We start from the raw sequence: 26,620 nt of genomic DNA, 5'->3' as shown, positions 1-26,620 counted from the left end.
CTCCAGTTTCAGCACTGAACTTCCATTGCCGCCCTAGGGCTTCCCGATTTACTTTGGCCAGATGCCTTCCTGCAATCTAAAGAATCCAAGGCACTCCATTTTCTGCTGTGCCTTCCAGACATCCTTTAAACGAGAAACATTGCTAGGTATACATACATACACATATATATACAATTTTATTTTATTTTTGCTGTGGGTAAGGTAGTGTGCCCCCGTTCGGCGGCTCTGGGCGTTTCGCAGGCTCCGAGGTCGCCGTGTCAAGGAGTCCCCGGTCACTTCAAGCCCTCGGACGCGCCGCATTTGCAGCCACCGCCACCTCCAAAGGGCGAGGCCCGCGGCTGCTGAATAATTCATGAGCTTATGAATAATTAATTATCGGCTCCCGCGCAAGCGGCGGCGCACGGGGCCATTGTGGAATGTGCAGGGCGGCCCAGCTCGGGGGCGGGGCAGAAGCTGGCGCTGGGATTGGCTGCTGGTGCTTGCCTTTGTTTCTCATTGGTCGCGGCGCGTTCGCGGCGGCCGGGGTCGGCGACGCGGATAGGCGGTGGCTCCGGGCGGCGGGCAGCTGCCGCGTCGCCATTGGCTGCCGAGGGGCGCGGCGATGGCGCGGCGGGCGGGGCGGTGCTGAGGCGGGAGCGGCGGCTGTTCCCGTGCTCCTCCCCGCCCCTCCCGCCCCCCTCCCTCCCGCTTCCCTCTCTCTCTCCCTCTTTGCCTCCCTCTCTCCTCCCCTCCCCTCTCCTCCCTCTCCTCCCGTTTTCCTCCCTCCCTCCCTCCCTCCCGGCCTCCCGCCGCCTGCCGAGCGCTGCGCAGTGGCAGCGCCGGAGCCGCCACAGCGCCGGGAGCCGGCGGGGCGGCCGCGGCGATGATGAAGGGGGCGGTGGGCAGCCCGGTGGCTGCCGTCATGCAGGAGAGCTTCGGCTGCGCCGTCGCCAACCGCTTCTACCAGCTGCTGGACGACGAGTCCGACCCCTTCGACATCCTGCGGGAAGCCGAGCGCCAGCAGCAGCAGCGCAAGAAGCGCGACGAGGCGGCGGCGCGGAGAGCCGCTCCCGGCGGCAGGGCCGGCGCCCCCCGCAGGGGCTCCCAGAAGGAGCGCAGGCTGCCCGAGAGCCCCCCCGCGCCCGCGGCGCCGCCGCAGCCCGGTACGGCCGCGCGCCGGGGACGGGGACGGGGCGCGCCGCGAGGCGCCGGCCGCGGGCGGCCGTTGGGCGCCGCGAGACGGGGCTGGAGCAGCGCCTGGGCAGGTGCTGGCCCGCGGCTTTCACTCCGCTGCTTTTATTTTATTTTATTTTATTTTATTTTATTTTATTTTATTTTATTTTATTTTATTTTATTTTATTTTATTTTATTTTATTTTATTTTATTTTATTTTATTTTATCCCGCTCTCTTCCCGTTATTTTTGGGGGGTGGCGTCTCGCCCAGGCCCTGACAGCGGCGCAGCCAAGGCCGCCGCGGTGCCCTCAGTGCTGAATTTGGCTCCATCTGCCCCGCGTCCCTGCGAGGCGAAGGGCCCAGGGCGGCTGGGACGTGACGGCGCTGCAGGGACGGGCCAAGTTTGCTGCTCGCCGAGAAAAGTAGCACCGGTGAGAGCTGCGGAGGGGCTGCGGCTGCTTCACTTGCCCTCGAGTGGAAGGCTCCAGGGGCAGCCTTTGGATGTAGAAATTAAAACTTTAGAGACGCAAAGGGGGAAACATCATGTTGTGTTGGTACTAACTCTTCCACTGTGGCATCTCTTGCTTAAGCTGGTCCATAACTGCCTAATGCTGAGAAAACTTTGAACAGAAGACTAGTTCTGTCCCTCGTAAATCATGTGATTCCCACCCTTTTGTTCCTACAGACCTGGGGTGAAGCCAGCAGCATCACATTTTCATTTCCTCCTGCAGTATTAGGTATAGATTCCCTCAGTGCAGCAGCTCCTGTTGGGTTGACAGCAGCAACTGAACCACATGTTTTAATACTTTATACAAAGAGGAAGGTGCTCCATGGTCATGTGCCCCTCACATCAACATTACTGTTTCATTAAGGCAGTGGGAGTGTTACAAAATCTATTACTTAGACTTTAAATCTCATACTACTCCCAATCAATTATTTATAAATTATTATCAAAGACTCTTCAATGTCAAATAGGCAGTAATTCGTGCCCATTTGGTAAAGAATGATCTCAAGAGTAGTCATTTCCAAACAGCTCTCTAAAACTATCATCTTCTGAGATTCCTGTGCCACTTGGTCCCTATCCAGAAGACCCATTACTCGCATTATTATTACATTACTACCTGGCTTGTTTTGGGGATGCTTTCCTTTGGTTATCAATATAACCAAACGGAGCTTGCTCAGGTTTGATTTGAAAACCCTAGAGCAAGCAGTGGCAATTGCTAACAGTCTACTGGACCGTGGAAATAGATGAATAACTTCTTTTACTGCTATAGACGTACTTAGTTTGTAGATTCTGGGCATAACTCTGCATAAAATAGTGTGGACTGTCTTAAAGTATTTTCTTTGATGTCATGAAACTCAGCATCTCCATGCAGAGGCATCAAGTGGATGCATCTTGTTCTTATTTCCTGCTATTTTAAGATATGAAGAAGAATCCTGACCTACAGGAGGCTTTAGGAAAGCGAACAAACACCTAGTTTAAGAAGAGCTGATGTTTGTTCTGAAAAATAGGGCACTTCCTCCTTTGGAGATTTTTCTGTATTTTGTGTGCTCCTGTGCACGCGCCTGTGGGTTGTTGTGAAGTGAGGAGTGTAACTGTGCAGAGCTTGGGAGGACCAGCCAGGAAGGAGAGGTGAGCCTTGGTCCTGCCTGCACGCGCGTACTCTTGACGTGCTCTCCATAGGCTCTGCTCCTCTGTGAGAGCAGCCTTGCTGGGATAAAGACACCTGGCTTAGGGTGCATAGCCTAGCCGACAGATACAAAGTAAGTAATGAGCAGAGGGGAAAAAACAAACAAACAAACAAACAAACTAGGCTTTTGGAAGGGGGAAAACAGCGATTTAGTTGGGTCATACAGTGTTGAGAGACTTGGTATACAGGATTGAACCTGAGAACTTCTGGATACAATAGAAGACTCTAGGAGCTGTCAGGTTAGTGAGTGAGAATGAGTAACTGATCAGTAAATTCCTCTCACCAGCTGAACTTGACTCTAAGGCTTCTAACGTGCCCAGAGCAAGTGCCCTGTCACTTGCAAGAGTGCCCCTTTGTGTGAGGGATAAATAATATTCAGTACATTGATCAGACCAGAAAAAATAAGTGGGCTGAAATACTTTTTATTTCTTCTTCTTCTTCTTTTTTTTTTTTTTAGCTTTGATTTTTGTTTTATTTATTATTATTATTATTATTATTTTGTAAAGTTAGATTTAGGGTGCAACTCCTAATTGCATTTTGGAATTAAATGCCAGATAGGTGTATCCTGAACAGCTGAGTCAGATTCTAGTTTTATGATTGAAATGACAAAATTCAGCCTGGATTGCCTTGCTTTTATTCAGTTACCTGGGTACATTGCTTGACAGGGCTGCAAAAGTTCATTTTACTTTTATAATGATTATATTATTTGTTGAACCTGCTAACTCTGAACAAAATAGTCTTTACTTAAAGACTTGAAGCAAGCTTAGACCTTCTATATGATTTCAAACTTATAATAAATTTAGAACTTTGAAGTGCTGAAATACCTTTCTATAATTTTACATATTGTTGTTAAAATGGGAGATGTCCTTACAAGGTAAGCCAATATCTTAATTTTTATTTGGTTAATGAGTGCCATTTCCCAAGCATTTTTACATAATTTCTAGAAATCATTCCAATATGAAACAAGTCTGAAGTTGACTTTACCAGGTAATTTAGTACTTAAACTCTTAGAATCCAAACTATTGTGAGCTGATGCTGTGAATTTTTTGTCTTTTTTTTTTTTAGTCTTCATTTCATAGATATTAAGCCTTCCTTTTGGCCATCATGTTTTGTATTTGTTTCTCTTTTATTCATTTTTTTTTCTTGATATTTTCATTTTGTCATTCTTAAATTGCACAGCGAGGATTAGGGTAAAGGCCTAGGTATTACATCCCTTGTAATGACATCTCTTAATGTTAACTCAGTTCACTCTTAGCAAACAGCATTTGCCAGCTCTTTATTCAAAAGGCCCAGTTGCAGAGTTTGCATTCTCTACCAGTCCAGGCAAATTAAATTTGTTGAGTGTGCAGCAATAAGCTCTTTCAGTGGAAATCTCTAAACCTTTGTTGCTAATGCGTCCAAAAGGTTTTCTTCTTTCATGTACGTTTGTCAAATCATGTGACATTTAGGTGTATTTCCTGAAATATCGTCCAACTGCTGTTTTAGCTACTTTTTTAGTCAATATGGCATGGAATGCTTCTGAGGAATTTTAAGTTACACTGACTGCAGTTCTCATGTTCTTTGAATAGTTTGAGTATCATTCATTCAGAAACGGTTGTAAGGATTGTCCAGAAAAAAGTTACTTGGGCAATTCGGTAATTGAGTACTGGAGCACATGGAAACAAAATGTCACAACATAGAGCCTAGCTCCATTTAGCCGCCTATGATGTGTAGCATGCAATAGCCGAAGCCTGTTTTTCATATTTGAGAGACAGTAGTATTTACTTGCAAATCATTTAATTAGCTATGCCTGTATTTTAGTTCACAAAATTAAACACTTGAAGGTTAGAATTAAAACCAAGAAGGTTAGAATTAAAATCACATGGATTTACATGTATACACAGGAGAAGAACTAAAGTTGTACATGGAGTCTTAAATCTGCTATATTCTAATTCCCAAATAAATAGTGGCTGTGGATGAAAACTAGTTTTTGATATTTACAATTATATACTTTTAAGGAAATGTGTGTTAACCATGTACATAGTATTGTGTTGCTGAGATGTTAGTGAAGCAGTATCCTTCCATGGAGCCTTAATTTGTGACAGGATCCTTGAATGATAGTGCCATTTCTCTACTGCTGACCTTCCGGACCAGCCAGAGCAGTATTTCTGTTTTCATTCTTACTTTCTCTTCAGAACTCCTAGTAAATTGTTTCTTGAGGCCCGGACTTCTTGGCTAAAAGTGAGCTGTTGAAAGCATAAAGCTGAGAGGCGGTGTGGATAAGGATTTCTTAGAACAAATGAAAAGTGAGATTAGATTTTAGTACCAGTGAAAATGCTACTGTTAGCTTTGTTTGGATATCCACAAAGCATATGAAACTTGTATGAATGAAAAATTTAAAGAAAAATGAAAAATTTAATACTCACTCTGAATTCTTTATTTTGTGTTTATACGGATGGGAAATCTGCAAAAAAGATCTGAAAACATATAAATAATAAATGACCAGTGAGATTTGCTGATACAAGCTAATTTAACTCAGCAAACTAAAACGATGCTTTACTTTGTGTGATGTTACAATGTATGATGTGAATGAGCTATAATATGATAACTGAAATTCAGTGTCAGTAAATGTAAAGTAATATGCGTAGGAGAATGTGCATGGAGATGGAGGAGCAAAATTGCTTGCTGTATGTACTATGAAGGATTTTTCTAGGCTCTCTTTTTCTGAACTATCGTAGTTTGAATTAGAGTGGTTAGGAGGGATAGTATTAGAACAGGATTATTTCCAATTCCTGTCTAAAAGCTAAACAGTGTTAGGAATTACTGAAACAGTAGTAGCAAGGAAAACAGGAAAAAAACAAACAAACAATGACAACAAAATCCACATGGTTTTGAGTGAATCTGGAGTTTCTTCATTTTGAAGAGTATGTGCTTTTTTGGTTGCTTCAAAAACTAGAAATGATGTACCATTCAGTGACAAGTGCGATCAAAGTTATCGAATTACTTATGTATTGGGAGAAGTTAAGCTAAGGAAGTTAAGCTAAGGCTTTTGTTCTGCAGAGCTGTGTGAGGTTATGATAGAAACATAGCTGGAATTGGGAGTGGGACTTTGAGAAGATAGAATATTTACTGTTTCTTATTGTACAGCAATAAAGAGATATCAGTTCAGGCAGATCTTGTGAACTAAGGAGAAAGGCTGTTTTTTCTTTTCTCTCTTTCTCTCTCTCTCTCTTTTTTTTATTTACTACTGCTAACTTCAGTATTTGTTGTAGCAAAAGTATGGCAATGTGGTGAAAGTATTTATCTGTTCAGAAAGAAATCCCAGTAAAGATGTGTCGGAAGATATGTCAGCCCTTCTATGGGTCTCCCCCTCTATAAGCTAATGCACACAGCCCACCCTCAGCCTGGCAAATAGAAAAAAAAAAGAAAAGAAAAAAATGGAAAAATGAGAAGTGTTTTGCCAATTTTTTTTCTCCAATTTTTTTTTTTGGCTGCAAAATATGCAAATACTCAGTCTGGTCTGCTATGGTTTCCATCTGTGTCTGTGAAAACAAAGTATTGGTGCCTTTTTCTAACTAGTTTTGAATAGCAGCTTTTTAGTGGGATTGCCACTTGGAGACAGTTGGTTTCAAGTTTATGAGAATCCATAAATCACTTTGGTACAGCATTGTCAGTTGTATTTTGGGTCTGAATGCAAGATCTTGGTGTTCCTTTTGGTTGTAATCTCCTTCAACTGGTTGAGTTGTGTGCAAACTGACAGCATCACCTACGTGCTCCTTAGATTAGGAAATAGGGGAGCCAGAGCAAGGCTTCTGCTATAGCTTGTAGTCACTGACAGCAACTGAAAGCAAGTTCAGCTTTTGGGTGTTTGGCAAGTGGGAAGTAAATCAGCAGCAGCAGGCTGATTCCTCTTCCCTTAAAGGAGAGGAAAAAAAGAAGAAAGAAAAAAAAAAAGAGTGCTATTGCTCAGCAGGGATCAGTGAGTAACCTACCAAAACTAGAGGAAGTTTCTTTTGCGGGAAGTCTACTTTTTTTTTTTTTTTTTGTAATGGATAGAGAAACTCAGAGTGCAAGATAGATGAAACCACCCAAAAGGCAGCTAGAATTTGCTGAGTTGCTTTAAGTCCCTTTGTGGATACATAGACATCCAGTGGCAGGGAACTAGACAGGGACCTATGTGCTTAGAAATAGCATTTCTGCTTTCCCAATCTATAGTTTGGTGAAATAGAATTTTTAAACCTTTTCTAGAAAGTCTTTCTGCCTAAATGATGCAATAAAAACTATCAGTATTATTTATACTGATAGTTCAGTATTGCTATGACAAGGTGAAAATTATTGAAGTATTCTAGCTCTGAAGGATGTAGAGCTTAAGCAGTAGTTGATTAAAAGGACACTTTTTGTCTGCTTCTGGTATCTGGTAATTTTACTATTTGCAGATTTCATTCTGTCTATGACTCAGCTGGTAGAAACAAAAGATAGCTTTGCTGAAACAGTTTAAGCATAAGAATTTTTCAGATTCTTCCTTTTGGAAGTGACAGGCAACTTGGCTGGTAGACTAGTCTGGCCAGGAACTTCCCAGGAGAGTAACAGTGAGGTGGTTCCTTCAGCTTAATACAGATGCAACTGGAAGACATGTGAGAAACACCTTAAACAGAAGCTAAGCTTGGTAATTAGAGAAAACCAATGTTCAGTTTTTCCAGTATGGTGTTTGTAAGACTGCAGATAGGTGACCTGCAAAACTCATGGACTGCTTCAAAGCTTTGAAGGAAGCCTGTCTTTTATATATATAAATAAATAGGCAAAATTGGACTGCACTAGAAGTAATTAACAAAGGTTCAAAGTTTAGCTCGATTCTTTCATTGTAAAGGAAAACCATCATGGCAATGCTGCATAAGACTGCACTTGTTTTTATTTCTCCCTGCTCTTCCAAAGAGTGCCAGGCCCTTCAGCTACTTAAAAATCAGTCATTGTTGGGATGGACATATTGGAGAGGATTAAAAATGACTAGCTTTATGCTTTCACTACTGGCAACCCCTAGTTTGCTCTGCCCTTATATGCTGATCTGAACTTGTGTTGCATTTGTACTGATTCACAAGAGAACACAACTTTCTGCCCTATTGTTTGTTAGAGTGGTATTGTTGCTACAATGGTACAGTTTTAATCCACTGCTGTCTGTCAAACTCCTTTAAATTTATTTATATATTTTTTTTTTTAAAAAGGATTGTAAGTACCCCAGTTAATCTTTTTGGTATTTTAAATTCGTCTTCAATGTCTTAAACAATTACAGCCATCTGTGAGAATCAAAGTGAAATAATGTTACACTGCAATCAGTAGATCTGACTGTTTTGCCTAGCGCAGGCAATGCTAGTGAAATGTGCTACACTGGCATGTAGTACATACCTTCTTTCTCCTGAATACTTCTAAGCAGTGATTGCCAGCAGAGCCTTTGACTGTCTCCTGTAAAATTACTTTTGCATCCCCTTTGTTTTGGCATTGTTTTACTACAACCAAAGAGTTCTCTGAATCTCTGGGTGAAATTAAGATTAATGTTAAGTATGTAGGGAAGGTGGTCTCTTGTCTACTTATTAAGTTACTCTGTTTGTAACAACTGATGTTTCTGAGAGGCAGTGAGAGGCTCAAAAATAATGCATTTCCCATTCAGATGCATAAGCTATCAAAAATGAGATCAAAGGGAGTCTCTCTGCTGGCTATGCATAACAGGATTCTCAGTTTGGAAGTAACACTAGTATGAAAGGTGGTAAAGCTGGAATCTGCACACAGTGAGCATGCTTTCCAAGCAACACTGCAGTAAGTTTAAATATGTTTGAATTGCTTTGTTTTATATCATTTATAATTTTGCTTTTTATTAAATCAGTCTAACTTGAAAAGATTTATCTGAGGCTAATTTCAAAGTTGTTCTTTATTCAGTTTCTGCATCTTAATATTTAGGAGGCAAATACAGTTGCGGTTGTATAAATAATGAGGAACTCTGAGAAAATATAGTTGTCAGAATATGCTAGATATATTCTGTATGCACTACATAAAGTGCTTTGCATTTTGAAGAATACCGAAGTTAGGGTTGCTTGTACAATGCAAGTTAAACTGTCTTTTACATACAGGTATGGCTGTCCTTGCCACATAGCAAGAAATATACCATGTTTGTGTGGATAGTTCCCCAACACTTTTTTTCTAACAGTGAGATTAGAGCTTTAGGGTGGCCTCCTGTTTGAATAAAAATCTTCTCCCCCTCTCCACTCTCTCAGAGCTGTGAATTCATTTGCTTCTTCATACTGTGACACAGAGCTGGTTTATTCCTTTTTTTTTTTTTTTTTTATGCTGTAAGCTGAAGCTCAGTATGTAGGACAGCCATTTACCCAGTAACCTGAATCCAGAAACTTCCTCAGTACTGCACAGGTGCTGTGCAGTGGAAGGAAGAGTGCTCTCAGCTTCATTGAGCTGAGATCAGAATTTCCACTTTCTTTCTGCAGTTTCTTGCTTCATTGGCTTAAACCTCAGACTTCTGCAACCAGTAGTATAAGGATCTAATAGGGGAAAGCCAAAGTTTCCAGAGAACTTTGTCCTAAGTAGAGCAGAGTATTTGAGAAAGTGAAGAAGGAAGTGTGTAACAAACTTTATTCTTGTGCTAGTTGTACATGGGCGGAATGGTTAACACTAATTTATTCTGTTAACGCTAATTTATTCTGTTTTCGAATATTCAGTTCCCCTTCCCCACACCCATAATCTCCTCTTCAACTATGTCAATAACCAAGCAAAAGAAAAAAACAAAAATGCTTACATTTCATCTCGGACTACTTTGATTTCTAGGATCAATTAGTAGTTTTAGAGCCCTTATACTTACTGTAGGGATTTCTGCTATTTAAATTTAGTGACTCGTGGTGTTAGTAAATGGTTCCCTTCCCCACAGAGCAATAAGAGAAGGAGATGACCCCCATTTTGTTGCCGGGTATCATAAACTGTGAGCTTAAAGTAGAACAGTGTAGGCTCAGCTTCTAAGTTCAGACCATCTAGCAGGAAGTGTGTTATCTGATAATGAAGAACCAATGCCTGTTTATAACTACCCTCATCTTCCCCTCTTCATTGCTCCTGCAACTCTTGCAATTCATATTCTTTCAGGCAGGTTTCTCTCTCCTGTTTGGCAGTGTGCTAACAAGTTCTTTGAGATAGTGCAGCAGATACAGTTTTTGTTCTCCCTTTAAATATCTAATAACAGAAGATTTTTTCTTTAGCTTGTTTTTTTGTTTTGTTTGTTTGTTTCTGTTTTTTAATGACTGAACCATTTCTCCACCAGCCTGAGACACTCTCATCAATGCAGAAGGGAAAGTAAGTGATAACATTTACCTTGTGCTTCTAATAACTTTGGTGCACTCAGGACTGGAGAGGGTAAAGAAGGCTATAAGGTATTGTCAACTTCAGTCTGTCATTTAGCTGTAATTCAGTTGATTAATGTGGATTATTTTAAACTGTTAGTAATTTGGATGTGTATGCAGGCCAGAGGCGAGGTCCTAAACGGGGAGAACAGCAAGGATGGACTGACAACAGGGGAGCTGAAATAAAGCAAGACAAATCTGAATGGAGACCCACTTTCAGGGAATATCGTTCCTATGAAACTGAAAGACAAACAGAATTCGCAGTAGAAAAGTATGTATCATGTAAGGAGGTGTAGGTGTCTGCATGGTGGCGGGGAGGGGGGAAGACTTTGGACGTCCTGAACACCCTCCTAGTAGAGGTGGTTAGAAGCATAGTTGCATTATTAGTGCATGTATTTGGTGTGAGATTACTGTGAGGCAGTTAACATCTGCCAGAGCTGTGCCTCTGAGCCTCAGCGTCCCTGCAGATTGATTTACTGAACTTTTGCTTTTAGCTTTGTATTGTATTTCTACAATTATTCTACAATTATTATTGTATAATTAACAAAAGTGTTAATATCTGGAAACTTAACCCTTTATCTGCAGAACAAATACTCTATTTTGGAATTCTTGTAACGCCAAATTTTACATGTGTGGATTCAAATTAGAATAGATTTCACAGTTCAAATTCAAAATATGAATTTGTCATAACCCTACTACTTGAATAATGAGTGCATGCCCTTTTTACTTTCTCTGTAGGTCACAGAATAATTCTGTCTGAACTCTAAAAACTTAAGAATATGACTATGCTTACTTTTCATCTTACTTTTCTATGTCGATATTTTAAAATTTCAAAGACCATGTTAGCAGCTACATGCAAATATGGATTTGAATAATGGGTTTATTACCTAATAAAGTCACCACAGATATGATACTTAAAAGTGTTTTGTTTTTCTAGTATTTTCACAGTTTTCAATATACAGCTAAAATTTCTATTCCCATTATATGTAATAATTTCAACTTTGTGTTCATTTTATGTCTGTTTTAATTGATACAAGTATGAAAATCTGACCAGAAAACTTCTTTTTAGACCAAATGAAAGATTTGACCGTGAAAGGCCAATAAGAGGACGCGGAAGAGGAAGAGGTGGAATGCGAGGTAGAGGAAGAGGTGGTGGAATTAACAGAAATTTTGATGGCTTTGATCATAGAGGAAAACGGGAATTTGAAAGACATAGTGGGAGTGATAAAACGTAAGTTTTCTAGTGTGTTTATTCTTGTACGCAGTGTACCAGTAAACAGTACACTCAACACAAATATCTGTAAGTGTCCTGTCTTTATTTTCTTTCTATGCCCAAGTGCTTTATCAAAATTCAGTGCTGGCTTTAGTTTGAGGCTCTAATGGAAGAAAAGCTCTTAAGTTTAAGAATACTGTTTTTCTCTCTCTCTAGAGGAATTAGAGCAGATGACAAAAAGGGTGGAAGCGGAGCTCGCAACTGGGGAACAGTTAAAGATGATATGAGGTACAATACATGCTTGTGCCCACCATCGATCATCATTTTATGTGGAATGGTTTCATTTTTTTTTCTAAGCTTTATTTCTCATGCTTTTTATTTATTTTTGTGATGAGTATAATTTTACAGTCTTCTGAACCCTTCTCTCCTTTGTGCTGGTGAGATGAACTGTAGCCAAAAGCACGGTGACACTCCTTGAATGAATGAAAATCTTATTGACTGGGAAGTCTTGACAAGAAATCTTTTAATGGGAAAAAATTATGGCCCTTTCCCCTCACACATGTGTTCTTGTAAGTGGGACTCTGGTGTCTATTAACATCACTCCAGTGCTAATTAAGAACTGAAGCCTAGTTTAGTGGTCGTAAAATCCTGTCCCATTTTCTCAAGTTTTATGTATCATATCTAAATTATAGATGGTAAAGCTGTAAGGCAATGCCATGTATTTCTAGCATCTAGAGATGCTGACCATGATACTGAAATACTTTATAAAGTGTATAAAGTTCAGTGACAGAATTAGGAAATTTATTAATAGTTAGATTTGCCTTATGTCTTTAAAAGTCTCAATTCTGTACTTTTTTTACTTGCTTCTTTTTCGGTTTGCAAAGTAGCTTGAAAGTAGCTTGTTCTGATGAGTGGTTAGACCAAATTTTCATGAGCAAATTTTGACGAACCTTCACTTTTTTAAAATGGGAGTGCTCTGTGGACAGAGAAAACTCAGAGTTTCCTGCTTACAACAAAGATCTTTGGCTTGCATACATATTCATTCACAAAATCATGCCTAAAAATACAATTTCACGTTTAGAAACGTGCCTTCAGGCAATTGAGCATGTCAATATTTGTCAATGTATGCTAGATTTATTAAGATTTTCTGGCTAAAAGCTTTTTTGTTTGTTTCTTTTTATTTAAAAAAACCTCTGTGGCTAATAGTTTTGGGTTCTGATGTTCCAAATTCTTCTGAAAGGTGGCACCAACTTTGAACTCTTATTAAAAGATTGATTTTTCAAAATGTGAATCAGCTATGCAACTACAATAAAATAAAGCACTTGTTCAATGGTACAAAATCCATGTTAATTTTTTTTTATCATGGAAGATCACAGAAACTTCAAGAAGTTCAGGAAAACTAAGGTTACTTATTTTGTCTCCTGCCTAAAACTTTCTCTTCAGTAGCATCACTTTCATGTGTTATGAGTATGACATTGCAATGCCTTCCTGTATAATGTGATGAACCTAGTGGAAGTGATATTAATTGGTGTTGTCTATACAATTCTGAAAGCATCTCTGTTGTGCCTTAATTGCGTTTAATGATGAATTAATGGCAGAAGATACTAACTTTATGAAATGTGTGCTTATCAGTGTAGTGAAAGTAAGTATACTGTTGAGAGGAAAAAAAAAAAGCCAAAAGTCAGTGTACTATAATCAAGTGTTGCCATTAGGTTTCATCTTGGGAATAGCCTGTCTTTCATGCATACTTTTCTTTTGAAGAAGAATAAAAGTTTTTTTTTTTTTTTCTAGTGTGACCCATGAAAACTTCTTGTATTTTGTGTACTGTTTTAGTGAGATGGAACAGACTGCTCCAATGGAGGACACTGCAGAAACATCTGAGCACCAAGGGGCACCTGAAGCAGAACCTCTGAACAAGTATGGTCTGACTAAAATATTTCTTTCTAAATGCAAAGAAGTAAAACTTACTGATATTCATGACCTATATTGGAAGATACACTTCTTTAAATATGAACTGGGAAATGTTACTAGTACAATATAAAAATATTTTAAAATATATTTTTTCTATATCTTTGCATTATTCAACAGAATAAGTCCCTAAATCTAAAGCATTTAAACGCGGCCATAATAATAACATAGAAACTTTCAGAGTGTTGGTAGTCTTGATGTGCAGAAAGTCTAGCTTAATTTAAACAACTGCAGATTGCATTTGGCTGATTAGTGAAGCTTATGCTTCTAAGATTTTAGGATGACTACCAGGGGCTAGCATATTGTTGGTTACCCGTTTAATTTGAGTAACCTGTAAAAGCTATCCTACTTTTCTTAAGGTAGCCAATAAGGAATAGGTGTTCAAGATACCTGTGCAGTCATAAAACACACTTAAAATACACTAGCATAAATTCTCAAGGCAGTAATTGATTAATTTGTAATAACATGCAAATGTCTCTTATTCATGAAGGGCCTGCATAGGACTTAAAGATTTACTGGGAATGGTTTAGGAATAAGCCTTAAAATTCTGAGAGACAGAAGAGAAATCCTTCCTCCTCTGATATTCATTATTATCAATGTTCAGATGGGATAATTCAGACCAAAGAAATACTTTTGCCTAAAGAATAAGAAATTAGATGTTTCTGTATGAGTAAGAGACTTGTAGGAACAAGTTAATTGCTTGTAATGAATATTCCTTAAATGGTAAAAGGGTTTGAAATATATCAGTTTTCTGTTGTTCCAATGACTTCCCCCCCACCCCTCATGCTGCGGGTATATTTATTGGTTGCTGTAGTTCATTTTTTAACTCAAAGCTGTAGTACTGACTAGTATACAAATCTTGATTTATGTGCAAACAGTACAACACCTTAAGAGTTTAAGCTGATAAAATTTCAACTTTTTTTAATACTATTGTTATTAACTTACAGCTAAAAGTTATACATGGAGGGAAAAAGTGTCCTTGGCATTAAATGAAGGCTATTGCATTTCTTAAAAAAAAATGCTTCTAGTTAGCTTAAAACAGATGGGTAGTGTAGATAATTTGGCAAAAATGCATAGTGCTGGTTAATTTAGCTAAATATTAAATTAGCTATTCAACTTTTTAAAACAACATTATGATGCTATTACTCATTTGAGAGTCTTGTATCAGTTTCCTCTTCATGGTAGTTGAAATTATAGCCAGGAATTCAAGATCTTTGTAAATGCGTTCTGACATCAGTTCCATGTGGAACGTAGGACATGAAAAGTATGCTCGGAAATGAAAGCATTTAACAGAATTTGCCAGTTGGCTTTAATCCCTTCCACTTTTCTCAGAACTTGCTAGGTGTTGGTGCTAGGTCTGAGTGAGAGCCATTTTGAATGATTTTATTCCTTTTCATGTTTTTAAAAGGAGCGGTTTTATAACTTCTTGGTATAGGAATAGTCCACTCTGTAGGCTTCAAAAATAAAAGTAAGGTACATGATGCAAACCTCTGGGTAGTATTTCAATGCTGTAAATATTGCGGAGAATCTCAAAATAACTGCAAACTATATGTACCTTAGTGCAGTTACTCCTGAAATTAGTGTCAGCTTGGTGACTCTATTTTAAAGAAAGAATAGTGTGCTAAGTAGTGCCTGTATAATTAGGGGCGGCTGTATGGAATATCCTGTCTTGTCCATTCATGTTGCCCCTGATCTCCAGAGCTATTGTCTTCTGACAGGTGGTATATATGACTAAAATTTTCTAGCTAGATTATTTTCACCTCTCTAGAGCCTCAAGATTTGTATCTTTTTCTTGCTTGTTTTGTTTTTGAGCCAGGACTGTTCTCATGCAGCAACTTCAAGGAATATATTTCTCCTTTACTGCTTCATTACAGTTGTGTGCTTGTATTGAGATGAAAGGTGAAAAACTTGTGGTTTTGAATGTGTGGGTGTTTTTTTTTTCTTCTCGTCCCTGGTAGAACTGTTTCTAAAAAGGAAATAAGTACCTGGGAATTGGGAATAATCTCTCTGATTATGTGGAGATACTGTGCAACTTTCTGGTGTTGTACTGTCTAGCTGCAGTGCGACTCTGTGAAGACATCTGCAAATTTCTATAAACTGCTGATTCGTGCCTTTAGGACTGTCTGCATTGCTGCTGTTGAGCTTTCATTTGCAAAGTATTGCTAGACAGCAGTTTCTTTTATACTTGCCTAGTGCAAACAAAGTTTAAATTCTCAAGGTCTTCAGGTTCTCTTGACCTTCAACAACATCTCTCTGTGCTGTTTTTAGCACTCCGAATTGCCTGTTATTATTTTCAGGAAAAAAAAAAAAAGTATAGAAGTTAATAGTTTGTAGCAGTCAGTGTGGTTGTCCTCGCAACCTCCTGAGTTTCTGCCCAAGGTGTCTTCATAGCCCAAATGATACAATAAATTTGTGTGGCATGGTACTTTGAATATTTTTTTGGTTTTCTTATTCCCCTATATGACACAGTCTAGTCAATTTCTCGTCAAAGGTATTTCTAGAGTTAGTAATTATTCTGTGGTGTTTTCTTTCTTTCTTTCTTTCTTTCCATCTTTTGATAACATAGGACCTTGCTTCTTTTTGGTAGACCTATGTATTCTTCAGATCATTTATTAGGAGGCTTTTAATATTTGCCTTCAAGTTTGCCGGGTTATTTAACTGTCTTTTGCCTTTTTAAAAGTGATATAAAGCTATCCTTAGATTACATCAAATCTTTCTAAGTATTTGGCTCAGTGTTTTTTTCAGTAGTTAATTTACAGCTTAATCTTATTTTACCTTATTGTAATTTCAGAGTTTCTTAAGTTGGTGTTTGTACTAAGAGTCATGGCTTCTGTAAGTGACACTTAATGGGAAAGAACAATGCAAATTTTGATTCAGCTTTCATCAAGAAAGCATTATGCTTTCTTGTATGGAAAAAAAAATGGTCAGGAAATAAAAAGGAGGGAGGGAAATGATTAGAAAAATCCTCCATTTCAGTACTTCTAATGTCATGAAAATAATTGCCTGAGCAGCTGAAGTGAATGCCGTTCTTTTGGTCCTCTGTATGACTTCTATATATTACTGTATTTATGTAAAATAGTTCTTGGAAGAAAGATATGCATTGTAAACAATACATTGTTTGAGGGTTATAGTCATCCATTAAGAACACTGAAATAGTAGGAGCTATTACTGAAAACGCCCAGTTTGCTACTTCTTTATATATTTGTGTTATAATACAATTTCCTTGTGCTTAGAGGCCACACTTATTTATTTGGCATTATTTTGTGAACATGATTGTTGGTGTGCCCAGAAGCTTATCATTTTGATTAATGAAAATACAAAAGAAGCATTTTCTAAGAATGAGTAGTTTATAGGATGGAAGATAATGAACAGAGTGCAATTCTAGGCAAATTTTGTGCCCAAAATAACTTGCTGCAGTTGGGTTTCTATCCAAAATATGATACATAGGTTCCCATTACTGTGTCTTGATAATGGGAGGCACCCTTACGGTTATCCTTCGGATTCTTGCTCTTTGAAAATGAATGCTTTTTGCTAATAACAGGTTTGCAGCTAAAACCATCCTTTCAAATAATGATCCAACCATGCTTTCAAGTTGAGAAACCAAAAATTTGCTGTGTAGGCTCTCCAACAATCCTTTTGCAACAGGCATGGTTGTTTTTTGATACATGTTTTGTACATGTAACATGCTTTTTGGTACATGTTTAAAAATACCTGTGGCTCCTACCAAACGATATTGTCTGCTATACGGCGATAGCAGGCAATTAGGTCCTAAAGGGATCTGGCCAACCCAAGACAGGACCAGCTATAACTATACCACTCTATCCTGCCTGACTGCTTATAAAACTCCTCCAGCGATGGTTTTCAGTGGTCCCTGAGTGCTCTTACAATATTTCTCTATCTTTTAGCATTTTAGAAGCTATTGTGCTAGTGTTCATTCCCCTTCTCTAAATTTTTTCTTTTTTTTTTTTTTCTTTTTTCTTTATATTCTCCTCAGCTCCTCTTGACAGGCTTTCCTTATAGGTCTTGTATTTTAGATCTTTTTATTTTGTTGTTATAGCCCGAACTCTCTATTGTTCTCACTTGGCTATGTGTGGAATACAGTACTCAGCTGAGACACCTTGGCATAATCCTTCCACTCTACTAGGCAACCATGTCTGTTCCAAGCAAAACTCCTGTTGAGAAATGTCCTTGTAATGTTGCACCGTTTCAAAAAGAGCAAATGCTGTTGATTTTAAAGTTGGTCTTGACCAATGCATCTGCAGCGATGTTCTGAGGGTCTCATCGGTGAGTTCCTTCAGAGCTTTTACCTCGTTTATGAAATTTCATTCTGTGTTTGGGCAGATGATACTTTTGCCTGAGTGCTTCTACTTGATCTTGGGACTACTATCCTGTTTTTATTATTTTGATTTATTTTTAACAACTTATTTGGCCTCTTTAAGATCTCATAACACTCATTCTGTATCTCAGTGTTCTTCAGTACATGCATTATTGCCCTTTCCTTTCCTATGTGTCATAGAAAATATACTGATCACTTTTTACACTGCAAATACTGAACAAAGATGATCTTTGCTCAAATACACATTTTTTTCTTGTACTAAAAAGTTGATAGCTGCTTCCCACATATGTGTTGCAGCCAATTTTGTGTTTTCCTGAAGGTCTCATCAAGGTCTGATGAGATTCCATATTATGTTGAGAATTTCATGGGAGGCAAGGTCAAGAGCCATCTCTGAAGTTGATATCTAAATTGTTGATTCTGTGTTGTCAGAGCAGCTGTTGCTTTTTTTTTTTTTTTTTGAAAGAAGTCAGCCTGCCTTTGATAAAACAGTCTTTCACTAAAGTGTTTTGATTTTTTTTTCTTTTTTTTTTTCCTTTCCCCTCTGGGTACTGCAAATAGCTTTTATTTCCTTTTTAACAAGTATTCTCAGAATTCAAGTCTCAGATACTTGGCCTAAAGCTGCCTGATTTCTTCCTCTGTAGGATGACAAACTGAAGGGTTTGGAATGTACTCAGTTGTTTTTGTTTTGTTTTGCTTAGCATTTTTTCCCCTCCTCCCCCCTTAGAAATAGCTGCATCTTTCAACAGTTCAACATCTTTCATCTTTTTACTTAACATAGGAAATTAAGTATACTTAAACCAAAACTAAAGATCTCCTACTGTTCTGTTCAATGCTGTGATTCTACCTGTCTTGTACTTGGTGTCTCAGGATAATGATACAGTGTTGACTGTCAGGTAAGAAGATAACTCTGTGCAAGATCAATCAGAGAATAAGCCAGCCCTTGGCCTGGTTCTAAATGTACAAAGGATTTGCAGTAAATGAGTCTGTCCTGCTTATACAGCTTCAAAGACAAAATGTGCAGTTCAGTGCGTGATCGCTACATCTTTCCATGATGGAAACTTATTTACACAGGAAATTTGTGGATTTACACTGGAAAAAAAAATTACTCCTAATCAGGATTTGCGCTGGATAAGTCCTAATCAGGATTTGGTAGAAGAAGACTTGGGTTCTGATCCTGCCAGGGAAGTATTCTGGGGGAAAAACTGTGTTAGTGAAGTATTTAGCCATCTTCATCTATTGCTGCTATGGGGTGAAGGAAAGAAGAAATTTTCTTAAGTATCTGTGACTAATCACTGCAAGGCTTCCTGTAGTTCCTGATAACTGTTTTGGTTCTGTAACAAGAAACAAATGTGATGATGAAATGAGCTGCCCCTGTTTGTTAGGGAAAAGTTTTCTGCTTGTTAGGGAAAAGCTTTCTGCGAGCTCCCTAGAAAGGGAGCCCTGCAGCTGCTGGCCCTATCAAGATAGTGATGGTCAGCACCAGAGCGCACAGAGGTCAGAGTACAAAGAGTAGCCATGTGGTGAGGGGCAAAGGAGGAGAAAGATTTTTTTTTTTTTGTCTTATTCCATGTATCTCTGAAAACAGATACACAGATCTGGTTATACAGCCTTTTCTATAGTTCAAAGATAAACGTCGCAGTCTCTGACATGCCCCTCATATTTCGCTAGATCATGTTAGAATTATTGCACTTTGTGTGGCCAACCTGAGCTTGGACCAGGGTTAATATGTCTGGTTTTGGCAGGTGATAAATCTTGCCTCCTTGCACTCTACTGCATCTAACAGAAGACATAGAAAAAATCTTGTGAAATTCACAAAGGGCATAATAATGATCTAGAAGTTTCCAAATAAGGCTGGCCCTTTCCAAAGGGATGGAAGCTGTACTGAAACATGACTGTCTCATATTGTTATTGTGCAGTCAATAGAGCATTGCAATTGGGATGTTTTAACCAGCTTGGTAATACATATGTATGTATGCGTGATTTTTATAACTGTGGCTGTATTTGGTAGGAGTAGATTCACAAATGAAACACTAGGGTTGAGAATATGCCAGATCAAAAGACAGACTGTCAAGGATTCAGAGTGCTCGAACTTACAGTTTGATACTTACAGTATCGTTTCTTTAGCGACTAGTGTTCTTGTTCATCCAGGCATGTTGCAAGCTAATGGTTTTTACTTTACAACTATAAACCTTTAGAGTTGCTGAAGGGGAGCCAATGGAAGAAGTAGTTCAAGAAATGACCTTAGATGAGTGGAAAAATCTTCAGCAACAGAGTCGACCAAAGCCTGAATTCAACATCCGGAAGCCAGAATCCACTGTTCCTTCCAAAGCAGTGGTGATTCACAAGTCAAAATATAGCGATGATGTAAGCATTGCCTCAGGAATTCTGTAAGCTCTGCTTTATACCCAGGGTTAGGAAACTGTCTCTATTCCTTTTTCTACTAGTTCTAGCATAATCTGAACAGACTAGAAATCCATATTCAAGCTTTGTTACTGTAATCGTATATGTGCCCTCAAAGTTGCCTTAAGCTTATTATCCATTCATTTTTCTTATCTTAAATCATCACCTCTATGTCATATAATGTATCAAATAATACCTATCTCAAAAATTGTTCTACCTTATAGTTCAGGTTTAGTGATACAAAATTTGTGTCCTTGCTGCTGCCACCTATGTAGATGTCTGGTAACATCACTATAGAAACTTAGTTTACTAAACACTTCTTGTATCCTAACTTGGAAACATGTTTAGAATACTTGTCATATATACTTGCATGTATATATTAAATTCTGGTTTTGGCATCTGCTAGCCAAACAGATGCCTGAGTGTCCTGTTTCTCATCTCTGTTGGATTGCAGCTTTCAGTGTGCACTTGGACTATATGAAGATTTTTTTTTTCAGCTTTAGGGTCCTACTGCTTAAAAATAACTCTGAAGAGTGTGTTCTGTATTTATTGTGCTTTTTCCACTCCTCTCCCAAGCGCTTTCCACTATAGTACTCATATTGACTCTTTCAGGGAGGAATTGTACTTTATATGATTGGTAGGTTTTGGGGAAAGGGGGAAGGATCACAGATTTTTCATCTCTGTGTTTGTATACAGTCATGGCCTATCATGATGGAGTTTTGATTCTTGGTTAAGGTCTGTGTGCATGTGTGCAATATACATTTTATCCTTTGTGTAGCTCTAATACTAACATTCCAACTTACAACTTTTTTTTAGAAGCCTTAATCATTTTTGACTATTGAGCACTTCTAGGGACAGCCTCTAATAGTGGAGTTGCTTGTGTCCTTTTTAGCACAGTCATAATTGCCCTCATTCCTACCTTGCTTTTTCCCCACCAAAAAAAAGAAAAAAAAAAGATCAATATTTCTCTCAGGCCCTGTGGGATGTATGCAAGTGTCTGAAGAATGCATGCAAGCTTATTCTTTTTGCCCCTAAACTTTCTTAGCTGGCAGTATCAAGGGACCTGACTGAAATTAACTTAGAACAGGAGGTACAGGAATTGCATAATATGGACAAGTCAAATCACTATTTCAGACATTGTGTAAAACAGTATCTCATCAAATAATACTTCATCAATGCATGGGATGTGTTTACATATATTTTGACGTATTCCCTCCATGCAATGATGAGCAATAGTCTTAGATCCACTGGCACCTGCGGACACACAGATATAAGGCAGGAATAATCTCATAGCTATAGATAAATAGAATAATAGATCAATTAGAAGCTAAATGCAGCTATTGTGATTTTAGTATGGCTTTCTAACCCTTACCTCGAGATAGATAGCAGTAAGAAGCTTAAGCTGTTTTTCTAGTCTTCCTAGAAAACCTGTAGATTGCATTGCTGAAAACTTCTCCATTATTATGGAGCTGATATAGAAGATTTTGTCCTTTGGACTATTTTAGTCAACGAAGTAGCAGCTCAGGCATCTAGGAAACTGTGATTGTCTTGCTTCTGTTCACACCCTGTGCAAGCTGAGATCTGTCTCCTATTTTGGATGTCATCTTGACTAATCTGCTGCTTAGTTTGCAACAAGTTTGTTTGAAACAAGTTTGCATTAGGCACTGGGGAGGGAGAAAGTTTTTCTGTGAAGTTCCAGGCTCTAACCAGATGCTCTTTTTAGTTTCAAAAAGAAGACTTTGAAGAAGATTCTCATGTTTTTCGAAGACCAGTGAATGATATAACGTCTCAGCTGGATATTAATTTTGGGAATCTCCCTCGCCCTGGCCGTGGATCAAGAGGAGCACGAGGTGGTCGTGGTCGTGGCAGGCGAGTTGAGGAGCCAGGACCTCAGCCAGAAGCTGTGGTAATTTTTATTTGTTTGTTTTCTGCTGCTTTTACTTTGTATGACACATTTCATCAGTTACAGCAGAATTATTTCTGATTCCTCCCTCACGATATGTTAGTCTGGTTATTTTGAGTTCCTGACCCCTATCAAGTTACTTAAAATTAAATTCCAGTTCAGCTTAGATAACTAACACACAGCTTTCAAAGGTCATATTACTATTTGCTCTAATGGTAGCTAGAGGAAGGGATGCAATGAAGACTTGTTTTTGAGTTTTGATATAAATGGGAAAGTAATTAAAATGATTAAAGGCTTATACATTGCACAAGAATTGTCAGTTAGTATTTCCAGTAGTATCTGATAGTGCTTATCTGAGAGTGAAAGCAGTGAATCTGGGGCCCAGTAGATGGAGACATGGAAGGTTACAATTATTTACAAAGCAGACTGATGCCATGAAAATAGTTCAACTTCGGCAAACAAACTTCCACTGTCCTTTTCCTCTTGAAAAGGACAAGATCTGAATGCATTTGGCTTTTTAAAAATAACAGTCTTTTTCTACGTAATAATGAAATGTCCCAGTTTATTTTTTTTTCTGAGTAAAATACTTGGCTTTAGTTAAAATTTGGAGGTTGAAGGGTGATATGGAAGTGATTTGATGCAGTTTGCTTCTTCTGAATCATAGGCTCTTTTAAGGTGTCAGAGTACAGATCTTACAACTGCAATCCAGATATGTGCAGCAGCATTAGAATGTCAAAAGCTAGTAATGCCCACTACTGAAAAAAAGGGTTATGAATGAGACTGGAAGACTGACATGCTTTATATTTTCCGCTTCAGTGTTGCAGATAATTTGGTCCTGCCCAGGGGGATTTCCAGCATTATAAACATGTTCACACCATAACAATAATGGTATTCATAAGTGATAAATGTTTAGCAATTCTGTGAAAGTGAGTGCAATATACATCTTTAGTTTGGATGACTAGAAGAATGAAACTTTTTAATGGAAAAAAAAATGCCGAGTGCTTTTGAAATGCATGCATTTTTTATAAACTTCTTTTTTTCTTTACTTTATAGGTGCAAATTGTTGCCCCAAATCCTGACGACCCTGAGGACTTTCCTGCTTTAGCTTGAAGGAACTATCGTGAATGACGGTGTCGCAAGATAGCTTTGGCATAGCTGTGAAGAGACCAATGTTATGTTGCTGTGGAAAAAAGAAAGCCTGAGTCTACATGAAAAACTGATTTGTTGATTTTTTTTTTCCTCTGGTGTGATTGCACCCCTTTGTTATTGGAAGGAGTTTCTGTAGATACCAATGGACTTTAATTCTGTCACAGGTTGTTGCGTCTGCCTGTCTTGATAGAAGCTGTGTGAAGGCATATGATACTTTACTACAAGGCCTGAAGTACAGGCCTGAAGTTCAAGTACGGTGTTCAGAATGTGTGAGGTGATTATACCACGTTTTCCAGGATGGCACAGTGAAGTGTAAGCTGTGCAACACTTACAGTCTGGGACTCTAATGTAGTCTTCCCTTTTCTCTGAGTGAGCTGAACCCCTGCACACCTTATCCAGTGACAGGTCACCGTCCTTTGGAGGCGGGCAAATAAAGGAAAGTGCTCATTGGATTGGGTGCGAGGTGTTATTTTCACAAGTCAGAGTAACAGAGTGAAGCTTCTGCTGTTTGACTATAGTCCAAAAACCACAAACAGCAAATGTTACGCAGAACAGTGATCATCTCTCCGGATAGGAGTGATCCTAAAATTAAGACAGCACAGGCACTTTTAACTGATAGCTGACTATAGAAAGCCTTGTTTCAGTAGCAAACTATAATTGCAACTATTCTGAAGATGATGAAGGTGATATAAAATAGTAATTTAGCTTTAACGATGGATTAGTTAAGGGACGTCTCTTATTTTTAGCAACTACAGGAGCACCTACATGCTAAAATGTCTCTTGCCTTATCAAGAAGTTTGTGGAACATTGAGGATAAAATGGGATGGTCCTTTCCTTGCAGCTTTAACATGACTTCTAATGTGAGGTGGATTCCCTAACCCCTTCTCTGTCAAAGGGAATATTCGGAGCCATTCTCAGGGATCTGAGAGAAATGAGCGGGGACAGAACAGAGAGAACTATGCTGGACAGACTCGAAAGGACAGCTGCAAGGAGGGCTTCAGATTCCTGCTCAACTTGGACTCTGCCAGTGTGCTGGGACAGCAGGAGGATTATAGACTTTTCTGTTTTCCTGTTCTTTGCCTCACTTTGTTTTATACTATTTCTAAGCAATCTCCTTTGAGAGCAAATGGCAGATGACACTTGGGATAGGGGGAAACCTTTTACTTGGCTTTGGACTAAGCTCTAATAAGAGTGATAAACGTGTTTAGAAACTTAAAATAACTCTTATCTCAGTCATAAGGCTTGATGCAACTGGGATATAATCCTAGGGAAACCACTGATTATTTGCCTCTTTTCCTCCTTTTTTAATTTTCTTTAACAGAGTGTTTGCCCAAATGGTGCCGCTTCTCATGATGCTGAATTTTAATTTTAAATTTATTTTTTTAAGTGAGATTTTATTCCAGACAAAACTCATTCTAATGGCATAATAATAATCTGATAAAATTATAGGAGAAAGAGTGTGCAAAAGTTACACAAGTGCAAAGTTACTGGTGTTATGGGAACCAATGCTGCTGTTTCATACATAACTGAGCTGGATGGAATAATGTAAAAGACTGTTCCACCTTGTAGGAGCAAGCTACTATTTGAAAGCTTTGCTATTTAAGATATACCTGTTGTTGCTCTTCTAATAAGTGTCTGGGTGATTTTCTGGAAGAGGGAAATTTTCGTGATTATGAAGTGTAAGTGATCCTCCCTATGGAGCTCTTGGATTTTCTTGCTTGTTTTTTCCTCTCGGTGCCCCCTACTTCCTGAGAGTCAGGGAAAAGAAAACGGACTTTTTTTCCCCTCCTCACTTGAGTGCCTGGAGAGCTTCTTTGGAGGACTCACTTTTATTTTTGATGAAGTTTTCAAGGTGTGTCTTTTCAGCTGCCTCTTGCTAACTTTTATTTTTGCTAAGTAATGAAGTACTTAAAAGCAACATTTTTTTTTTCCCTACTGAAAGTTGATCCAGTTCTGTCCATTCTCTGGGAAGGTGTGAAAGGATCATCTGGATGTTCCAAAGTTGTACCTGCTACTGCAGACCGGCTGTTTACTGCTCAAATGCTGATCTGTGCTTTTTTGTTGTTGTTGTTTTTTTATATATATTGTCATATATTGTCATATAAACAATGACAATTGGGTTCTCTGGAGAATGCTTTAAAGCAACAGTTTGTCGAAGCATATTTGTAAAATAAGCATTTTGGTCAGCATTGTTTAAAAACTCCTGCCAAAGAAAAAAAGGTGGGCTGGTTTTGAGATTTTCTGTTTAACCTGCGAACATGGAAAAAATCTTCTTGGAGTCTTGTTGGGAATGAGGTTTTGGGTAGTTGGTTGCTGCTCATTAAATCCAGTGTGTCTCCGAATAGCCACATGTGGGGTTTTGTTTCCTCTCCCAAGATGGTCCTAACTGAACATGTTCTGAGCTTCCCCAGTTGCAATTCTCTGAACATAGAGGAGAAATTATTAACGGCTACGTGGTAGCAATGCCCTCACCGCTCTGCCTAACACTGAAAAATGAGCACCTTGTTAAACTGCAAGGCCCTGTCCTGTCCAGGGATCCAAAACCAAAGTAACTGTATCTGTTCTGCACACGTCTGCTACCAGCAATGACTCCGGGTTAGCTTTGCCTCTCCTTAGGGGAGAGGTGTGTGTGTAAATGTGTTTTTGCAATGCTGGAGGAATGCAGCATAGCTCTTGAGGAGCGAGCAGCGCTGCCTCAGCCATGCTGCTGTTCACTGCACGCTGCGAGCGGCTCTGCTGTCATGTCCGCGCAGCCATCCCAGGCACGCTGCTGTGCTCCAGGCACTTCTTTCAGCTAATGTGCATTTCCCAAAGCTGTCAGGGACAGGACAGTTCCTGGGGACACTGCAAACACCCTCAGCTACAATGGGCAGGATGCGGAGCCCATGCAAGGTGTGGTGAGGGGACGGGTGCCCCTGAGGCAGGGGAACTGCTGTCTGCATGCACTGCATGTAGGTAAAAAGGCTCGGTGGCAATACGCCCCCCGAGAAAGATACAGAGGATAAATAGGGATATTAAGCTACCAGGGCCAGGTGCCTTTCAGCCACTGCTGTATTCATGTGCAGAAAGTGCCAGGGGTCAAGCATGGTCTTTGGGCTTAAAAGAACAGAATCCATAGGCTTCAAGTGCTTCTGCCACTAAGACGTAGCGTCAAAGCCATTCTGTGCCTTTCCCCTAGCATTTTCATAGAGACAGGGCACACACAGACTCACTTGTATGCATTTACACTATGTAAAGTTTATATATGACCTACTGTCACCAGACCTAAAGCTGAACTTGCTCATCTTTGTAGAAAAAAAAAAAATACCTTTTTGTCACGGTGCATTTCTTTTCCGGTGATGCGTGTGGGGAACATTACTGAGTTGAGCAGAAGAGGAGCTGAGCATTGGAGCGGGGGGTGAAACCTTCAGTGTTTAGAAGAAGCACCAATTATGCACAGA

At 39.2% G+C, this 26,620-nt stretch overlaps 1 protein-coding gene across 1 annotated transcript; it reads left to right on the top strand.

Moving 5' to 3' along the window:
• Positions 1-823: 823 nt before the first annotated feature.
• On the top strand, positions 824-23,258 carry HABP4 (hyaluronan binding protein 4). Its single transcript, XM_088531461.1, has 8 exons — positions 824-1,142; positions 10,332-10,482; positions 11,281-11,442; positions 11,641-11,712; positions 13,258-13,341; positions 19,924-20,092; positions 21,852-22,034; positions 23,085-23,258. The coding sequence occupies exons 1-8, from the start codon at positions 863-865 to the stop codon at positions 23,139-23,141; spliced, it is 1,158 nt and encodes a 385-aa protein (XP_088387587.1). The 5' UTR covers positions 824-862; the 3' UTR covers positions 23,142-23,258.
• The last annotated feature ends 3,362 nt before the right edge of the window (positions 23,259-26,620 follow it).

This window comes from Tinamus guttatus, unplaced genomic scaffold, assembly GCF_059628265.1.
Source record: "Tinamus guttatus ecotype Peru unplaced genomic scaffold, ASM5962826v1 Tinamus_guttatus_pri_ptg000419l, whole genome shotgun sequence".
Taxonomy (NCBI): Eukaryota; Metazoa; Chordata; class Aves; order Tinamiformes; family Tinamidae; genus Tinamus; species Tinamus guttatus.
This window is presented reverse-complemented; position numbering and strand designations above follow the sequence as displayed.